The sequence below is a fragment of the Microtus ochrogaster genome, unplaced genomic scaffold, assembly GCF_000317375.1.
Source record: "Microtus ochrogaster isolate Prairie Vole_2 unplaced genomic scaffold, MicOch1.0 UNK69, whole genome shotgun sequence".
In the NCBI taxonomy this organism is placed as follows: domain Eukaryota; kingdom Metazoa; phylum Chordata; class Mammalia; order Rodentia; family Cricetidae; genus Microtus; species Microtus ochrogaster.
The window spans coordinates 1974666-1983611 of record NW_004949167.1 but is presented as its reverse complement, the minus strand read 5'-3'; the positions used below and the strand labels follow the sequence as shown (position 1 = coordinate 1983611).

The following is an 8946-nucleotide window of genomic DNA, read 5'->3' as shown; positions in this document are numbered from 1 at the left end:
CTCTCATCTCACTTCCAGGAGAAACGGATTTATGACCTAAAGAAGAAGAACCAAGAACTAGAGAAATTCAAGTTTGTCCTCGACTACAAAATAAAGGAGCTGAAGAAGCAAATAGAACCTCGGGAGAACGAGATCAAAGTGATGAAGGAGCAGATCCAGGAGGTGAGGGCCAGCGTTTACACATCCTGCCCTTCAGACCTCTGTCCCCTCTATCCCTGTCGCTCACGAGCTCAGAGAAACTGAGAGAAAAGGCTTCTCACAGCCAAGGCATGTGCGACTTCCAGCTTCCAAAAAGCAAGTTAGGTGGGGATTTAGCTTGTGTTTGGTGGGCTGTGTTGGGGCCCTGGGTGCGGAGGTGGGGTGAGCGGCGGCGGCGGGGGGAGGTGGGGTCAACGACGACAGGCAGTTTTATAGACACAAATGGGAGGTGCAGCTGTTGAAGATTTGGCCACTAGGGGGCAGTGTGTACTCAGCCAATGGTACTTTTACCAGGAAGCGCCACGCACAGCTTCTCAGTCCAGACTGAGATACTGCTGGGGCCCTAGACCAGGGTCTGTTGTTTGGACTTCAGACAATCAGAAGTCTCCAAGTGCTCTTAGACCCCAGAGTGACACAATTAAGAATCCATTCTAGGGAACAAACAGGATAAAGGAGAGGAGTCCAGTGGCCCAGATGTGTGCCTTTTAGCCCTGGGCTCCTGCACATTTTCTTACGACATTCTGTTTACCCATCATTCGCCCACTGGGTACAAAACAGCTAGAATTTGGAGACCATGATGACCTAAAATTGCATTGTTGATATTTTCCGCCAAAATTACTCTTTATTTTTTTTCCCTCCCCTTCTATCCAGTTTGTTTCACAGTCAAATGGAAATATAAAAGTCTTTTCTGATTCTTTCTCTCAACTCCCGTGTCCAAAAGCATCACCAACACCCATCCAGTAAGATTTCAAACTCAATACTTCTTCCCTTCTGCAGTTACCCTGGACAGGCCTCCAGAGAGCTCAGGAAAAGTGTCTCCCGTCCCCCCCCCCCCCCCCCCCCCCCCCCCCCCCCCCCCCCCCCCCCCCCCCCCCCCCCCCCCCCCCCCCCCCCCCAGCCAGGCGGGGAGCTGCCTGTCTGTTTGGCCTAACCTTGGCAGCCACACAACATTCCCTCCGTTGCACTCTTTGGGTTACCAGCAAGTCATAAATTCTGTGAGATACAAAAGAGGGGAACTAATTCTACTTGCTGAAAGAAACAAAACAAAAGAAAGAAACAAAGAAAGGCTAATTTATTTTCATTTTACTTTAGTGGTGGGGTGTACTTGCCACAGCACCTTGTGCAGAGGGCAGAAGACATCTTGCAAGAGTTGCTTTTCTCCATCCACTATGTGGGTTCCAGAGATGGAACTCAAGTCCTTGGGCTTAGCAAGCACCTTTGCCTATTGAGCCTTCTCACCATCCCCCTCCACCAGGCTTATCTGGACTTGCCTTGGGCAACAGCCTGGCCTTCACACCGCACAAAATTCTCAATGGTGCCCCACCCCACTAGACTCTGTGCCTCTCTCCAGCCACATCTCATGCTTTCCTGGCCTGGAGTACCATACCAGCTTCGAGTCAGTTTCTAAAAGCCAAGCTCTCCCATTTTAGAATCTCTGTGGTAGGGTCCCCTCTGCCTGGAAGACTGTCCCCTGGATCGTCATGTGACCAGCTTTTCATGTTCCCTGTCTCAGCTTAGCTCTCCCCTCTTCAAAGACACTTTCCCTGGCAAAGAAGGCCCCACTCTCCCTTCCGTTTTCTCTAGATGTTTGTGCTAAAGGAATGTGGCTGCTGTCAGCATCCTTACCTACCCAGACTTCCATCCTTACCTACCCAGACGTCCATCCTTACCTACCCAGACGTCCATCCTTACCTACCCAGACGTCCAATGGGCCGTGGTGGTGCTGGTGTGCGCAGCAAAGAAACCAAGTAGAGATGGGGATCTCTGGGAATGGGCCTGGCTTTCCCCATGCTGTCTGCAAGGTGCTCTCTCTGCACACAGCTGACCACAAAGCTGTCTTCTAGGGACCTCCTGCCATGCGCTGGTGACTTCAGGGCCAAGGAATGGCAACCGTCTTTGTCCTTTCTGTAGCAGAATAGCTCAGCCTGGGAACAGACATTTTTCTCACTGTCCTGGAGGCTGAAAGGTCAGGATCAGGGCATCAGAAGATTGTGTAGGGGAGGGTCTGTGTCTCAGAGATAGTGACTTGTGTGTGTTCTCACGCTGTAGAAGGGAAAAGGCAGAGTGGCCGCTCCTTCAGGCGTTTTCTATAAGGGCATCTGTGAGGGCACTGTCCTATAATCAACATGCTTGTGGGTTCATTCTCTGTCCCTGGCAGGAACGGGGCTGAGCATGACCTTGTCTCTAAGCGAGAATATACTTGTTTCGGGATGACTAGGGCAGGGACCTTCCTAGCTGACCCTTTCACACACCCTATGCCCACTCCTATGTCAGTAGCTCAGGGCTGTTATCTGGACCTGGTTTTCCTCTGGGGACTGGTGGCACATCCAGAAATACCCACTGCAGATCTCAGGCTGAGTTCTCCTACGGGAAGGAAGGTTCAAGCCCTCGGCTTGTGCACAGACATCTCTGTGAATGAGCATGTATCCAGCCTTGTTAAGCTGCCCCCTTCGCATACACTTCCCCTGCTTCTGTCCGTGGAGAAAAGGAATCTCTTTCAGGGTTCTTGTGGTTTTAGTTTCAACCTATTTATTTGTTCTTTTAGTAAGGTTTCTCAGAGCTATCCTGTGTCTAGGGTAACTGATCCTGCACTGCCAGGGGCCGACCCATATGCTGTAGAGGGCGTTAGCACTCACTGTCTCATCTCTGCTCTCTCCACGCCGGAAGCACCTCCCCCTCTGCCCCGCCTGGGTTGTTAAGACCAGAACATCTCCAGACACTGCCAGATGTCCGCTGGGGGGGAAATGCCTCTTGCGCTCTCCACCCCTCCCCACTGAGAACTGTCACCATGAATAACAACAAGGAAAAGTGGATGGAATGTCCTTGCTGGGAAAGAGAAGTTGGGTTCCACATCCTGGGTTCTTCTTCTGGTTTTCCAGGCAGACACTTTACATATTTTACAGTTTATATTTATATCTTTGAAGTCACATGAGGCCCTGCCCATAGGGGAAAGAAGGAAGGCAAAGAATACAGTCCTGGGTCACTTCCGCCCTAACCCACTCCGTCACTGCTGGCTTAGGATTGACCTTCTGGGGGCCCTGAGTATCGGGGGCGCCTTTTTTCTCTTCCAACTGCCCCTTCCCTGTCGTAAGTTTTCCTTCACTGGAGCCCAGTGCAGCCACCTATCTAGTCTCCTGGGCTCTATTTTTCTCTTTCCTGATAGAGCAAACCTCTATGCTGGACCCACTCCCCGACCCACCCAATACCAGTTGCCCCTGCTGCTCCTGGCGAGGTTCCTCGGTGACCTTAGTGTGGTAGACCCCTCAGCTTGCCTCGTGCTGTGCCATCTCGCAGTCACCTGGACCACTGCCCGCCTCCAGAAATGCAGCAGGCTACCCACCCACGGGTCCTCTGTAGGAAGGCTGCGCTCTGCCTGCTAGTCTCTTCCTGCTCTCTCCTCCAACACTCTCTAGAGCGCTGGTTCTCAACCTTCCCAAAGCTGCGAGCCTTTGATGCAGTCCCTCATGTGATGACCTTCCAACCATAAAGTTGTTTCATTGCTACTTCATAACTGTAATTTTGCCACTGTTATGAATTGTAATGGAAATATCTAGATATTGCATATCTGATATGTATGGATATCTGATATGCAACCCCAAAGAGGTCCAGATTCACAGGTTGAGAAACACTGTTCTCTAACGTTCAACCAAAGTGCCTCTTCCCCGGGGGTAGGCACATGCTCAAGTCCCTGGTACACACGGGGAACCTTCTGCCTAGGGCATCTTCTGCCTCAACCACAGAAAATGTTTAATCAATCATGTAGCCACTTCTGACTCAGTTCTCTCGTCCCTTTAGACCGGAGGCTTCTAGGACACAGAAACTACCTCTTCATCAGCTCGGTGTTCCTAGCCTCCCACGGTGCTCATTGACTTTTGTTTTGTATGTTATGTGTAAGAGTGTTTGGCCCTGGATGCATACATGTGCACCACGTTTTCCTGGCTCCCACAGAGGCCAGAAAGGGGTGTCAGATCCCCTAGAATTGGAGTTACAGACAGCCATGGGCCACAATGTGGGTGCTGGGAACCGAACCCGGATCCGCTAACAGAGAAGCCAGTGTTCTTAGCCACTGAGCCACCTTCCTGGTGCTGTTCTTGCTTTAGCAGCTTTAGCAAAGCCCCGCTCCTGTGTGTCCTCTCCAAGGAGGCTCTCCGCAGTCCGCCATGCCTCTTCCGGGGGCAGGTAGTTCCTGCTTCCCCTTCCACCCCTCACTCTCATGCCCGCCGCAGGTGCCTACCCGTCCTTCCGTCATCAGATGTTCACAGAGTCCATCCGGATGCGAGGCATTGCCTCAGAGGACTAGTCTAATATAACACCTCCTATGATAAGGAGGGGCTCCTCGGTGTCCAAGAACATGGAATTAGCTTCTTAGAGGTTTCCCAGATCTCGAGAAGGTTGACAGGAACCTTAAAATGTGGTAATAGAGCCTGGGATAGGTGGGGCGGGGCACTCCACCTACCTCCACCCTCCACACAAAACAATGAACATCCCATCTTCTGGAAACAGCCAGAGCCTCCATAGCGCTACCATGAGTACCAGGTTGTCAGATTTGGGGTGGCCATGAGCCATCACCCTTTGAGTGGGAAGTGGGTTTCTCCTCAGCCAGTCTCACCTGAACCAAATGTGTCTTGGGTAAGACAGAGCCGACAAGGGAGAGAAAACCTTCAGATGCTCACTGCTGTCCCCAGCCATCTTTTTGAAAAGAAGGCAGCCCTTGGTTGGACCTTTTTTGAGCCTTTGATGATCAGGCTGGGTGTCCTTGGCTCTCTCCTGTTTTATGTCCTAGATCAAAAGATGACCACATGCCAGTCTGGCTCCTCAATACTCTCTGCTTTAGAAACAAGCCTCAACTTCCCCTTTAGAATGATTGTGTCCCCTGAGGGTCAAGGTTCACTCATGTAACCTTCCAAATCAGGTGAGGGAGGTATTCCTCTGGAGGGACCTGGCTTCAGCAGGGGTTGAGAAGCCGGGAGTTAGAGTGCCTGAATTAGAAAGGATTCACGAAAAGAGGAATCTGAGAGGTTAGGAGAAGGGGTGGCCACTAAGAGGAAACCTTCACAGCCTGACCACAGACACCCAGGACCCAGGGGGACATGGTACCAGCGAAGAGGGGAGCTTTTAGGATGGCAAGCCATCAGGACAGAGCTCTCATTCAAGGGGACACGGCTGGGAAGTAGAGAAGAAATAGTGTGTCGGGAATTCTCCTTGAAAGATGTCTGCTCTCAGACAGTTTTCATCCCCGACTTCCTTGCTCATGCCTCCATCCCCTGGTCCTCCCTAGATGGAAGCGGAACTGGAGCGTTTCCATAAGCAGAACACGCAACTGGAGCTGAACATCACGGAACTGTTGCAGAAACTGCGATCCACAGATCAGGAGATGCGCAAAGAGCAGCAGAAGGTGTGAGGGCTGCCGGAGTCTGGCACCTGCCAGCAGCGGGCAGCTGGCTCCCTGAGACAGAGCCAGCCATTGCTAAGAAACACTTCCCATTTTAACTCACGCTCTTGCCCACAGGCCTGTCTGGTTCCAGGCCTGCACAAATTTACATGTCCAAATTCATCTGCGACTAGAAAACATCTTGGGTGGAGGAACAAGGGGGTGAGAATGCTGGCTTTATAGCGGCAGTTCTCAACCTGTGGGTTGCAACCCATTTGGGGTCACCTAACCCTTTCATGTCAGAAATCCTGCATATCAGGCATTTACGTTACAATTCATAACAGTAGCAAAATTACAGTTATAAAGTAGCAACGAAAATAATTTTATGGTTGCGGCGGGGGAGGGGTCGCCACAACATGAGGAACTGTATTAAAGGGTCACAGCATTAGGAAGGTTGAGAACCACTGTTTTATAGGAATACCCTTAGCCTTGGGTTTGTTTGACCTGGGGAAGAACATGGTTCAGAATGGTCATTTGTATTTAATGAAGTGGTTAAATGCTTTGACTACCCCAAAATGGCCAATGTTAGGAGAACCTTAAGAGATAATCCATTCCAGTCATGTTTACGTGTGTGTGTGTGTGTGTGTGTCTGTGTGTGTCTGTGTGTCTGTGTGTGTGTGTGTGTCTGTGTGTCTGTGTGCGCGCACTTTCACTTTGAGGCCCATGTGCAGAGGTCAGAGGAAGAAGTCAGGTGCCAGGCTCTCTCACTCTTCAGTCCTCTCACTGAGACAGACTGTATCACTCTGTAACCCAGGCTAGCCTGAAACTGATGGGATAACCCAAGCTTGCCTCAGAAGTCTTAATCCTGTGACTGCAGGTGCCTGCTCCACAGCTGGCTCATTCTCGTCTTTTTCATTTTGTAAATAAGCACAGTAAGGGCCAAGAAATGAGGAGGAAAAGAAACTTCACCCGGTACTCATAGCTAGTTCTCAACTCAGAGCCAGCCTGGGAAGCCTGGTCCTCTGGCCCCAGGCTAGGATGCAGCTGTGTACTCTGCCCACAGGCCACCTGCAACGTTTTCCAAGTCAGGCGGAGCTTTTCCATCCTCCTCAGCAAACACTGGCAATGCACGCTGCCAGAGCTGCCGAGCTGCACATGGGGAGAGGGTGTGGCCCTGCTCTTCGCAAGCCCAAAGGACTGAAAAGTGATCTGTGGCCTGTGCATAAAATAAATAGAGATAGAAAATTATGTGCAGAGAAATTGTATATACGTGTGTGTGTGTGTGTGTGTGTGTGTGTGTGTGTGTGTGTCTAAAGTGGATAAAGGGCTATGGGAGTAGAGAGAGAGAAGAGATACCCTGGGGGAGGTGGCTGGCAAGGAAAGCCAGGCTGAAGATGGAGAGCTAGTCCAGTGTGCAGCAATCTGTAAGGGTTTCTTATCCACTCTCAGCAGTGCACCTGACTGCCAAGGGAACAAATGCTGGGTGCGGTCCTAAGGGGCTTGGGGGAGCCCTGGGTAAGGATCTGTGGGAGAGAATGATACACCTTTCTTCCTTTCATCTTATAAGCCTGAGGCCATTAAAGGAATGCAGAACAATAGGGATGCCGTGTGTGTGTGTGTGTGTGTGTGTGTGTGTGTGTGTGTGTGTGTGTGGTCTCAAGCCCTGTCTTCTTGACAGCCATTCGGGCAGGGTATCCAGCCCAGGCAAGTGCACAAGAGTTTCAGAACTGCTCCCTATGGGCTGTCTGCCCATCTGGCTTTCTGTGCCCAGTGTGGTCACCAACAGTCAGGTTGTCAATCCCAGATAAGGATACTCTGGTTCCTTTCTGTGTCCTTAGCCTCTTCCTGGAGCCCCTGCCCCTCCACATGGGGGACCCCTGCAGTGGCAAGAGTAAATGTCTGGTTACAGGAGCGGGACCTGGAAGCATTGGTCCGGCGGTTTAAGACGGACCTTCACAACTGCGTAGCGTACATCCAGGAGCCCCGGCTGCTGAAGGAGAAGATCCGTGCTCTCTTTGAGAAGTACGTGCAGCGGGCAGACATGGTGAGCTTGAGTGTCCTCCCTGTCCTTCCCCACCACACCGCCCTGCACTTCACGTCTCCACTCCTTTGCTGAGTCTCCCCCCCCCCACCAGGTGGAAATTGCGGGACTTAACTCAGACCTGCAACAGGAGTATGCCCGCCAGCGGGAACACCTGGAGAGGAATCTTGCCACTCTCAAGAAGAAGGTGGTCAAGGAGGGCGAGCTGCATCGCACCGACTATGTCCGCATCATGCAGGTAATGGGTGCGTCCCTTGGCTGCCTGAGACCACCAGGGACCCACAGCTTCCATTTGGCTCCTCTGCTCTGACTTCCCAGGGCTCATCCTCGCTGTCACTGTGTCCAGGGCCCTCCAAGGTGCCCATGTAGGCATCAGCATGCCCACAGTAGCCCTATTGCTCCTTTTGCCAGCTCATCCCTATCCCTAAAAAGCCGGTGTCCTGCCTCTCTCTTCTCAATTACCCGTGATCCATCCTGGTCTCAGCTCTCCTGTCTCCTTCCTCCTGACTCCTTTGTCCCCTTCTCGCTTCCAACTCCCGTTTCACCTGACTTTAGTGCCTTTTATTCTGTTCTTCCCACCTCCTGGGGTGTGTCTGGCCAGTCTCCACCAGCCTCATCTCCTTTCTGGTGCCTCAGGTCTTACCCTTATCTCTTGGTCCAGATTGAACCACACCCACAGAGTTGGCAATGATCATATTTAATGAGCTCCCTACACCCAACTCCCAGGATCCTTCAGCAGATGGCTCAGGGAGCCTAGCCCCATTCCTGCCCCCACCCAAGCGCTCTGTCGGGACTGCCTATCAAGATGCTTCTATCATATCTCTCTTTGGGTGTCAGTATCATCTGAGGCAATTAATATGAATTTATATCAAAAGAGAACATCGGAATCATTTAGGACACCTACTTTCGTGGTTACATTTCTTTAATGTCCTGATTGAAATACTGAGATGCAGTCTGGATTGAAACCAGATACCGGGCTGGAAAGTTACACACACCTAGAAGAGCACACAGCGATTCAGGCCAGACCACGACACAGCCAATCTCTTGCTGCTCTAAATAACCAGCACCCATTCTCACTACCCTTCCAGACCTTTTCTATCCTGAACCATGAAAGCTTCCAGAGACCCAGAAAGAGGAGTGGATGTGACTGGGAGCCCCCTCAGCACCAGCAAGCACACACAACCTTGCTAAGGGCTTTGAACACAGGAAGCTAAGCAGTGAGACCAGCTGCTCTTTGTCACCTACAAAGGCAGAGGCTGGTGGATCTCTGTGAGTTCAAGGCCAACCTGTTCTAAAAGAGCTAGTTCCAGGACAGGCTTCAAAGCTACAGAGAAAC

General features: G+C 51.5%; 1 protein-coding gene across 1 annotated transcript in view; it reads left to right on the top strand.

The window, feature by feature from the left end:
• Positions 1-8946, top strand: part of Cfap57 (cilia and flagella associated protein 57) — a 66462-nt gene that overhangs the window by 42108 nt on the left and 15408 nt on the right. Inside the window, exons 18-21 of the mRNA XM_026777512.1 lie at positions 19-162; positions 5477-5593; positions 7479-7613; positions 7705-7848. Of these exons, the coding sequence (XP_026633313.1) occupies positions 19-162; positions 5477-5593; positions 7479-7613; positions 7705-7848 (540 nt within the window). The remainder of the gene's footprint in view (positions 1-18; positions 163-5476; positions 5594-7478; positions 7614-7704; positions 7849-8946) is intronic.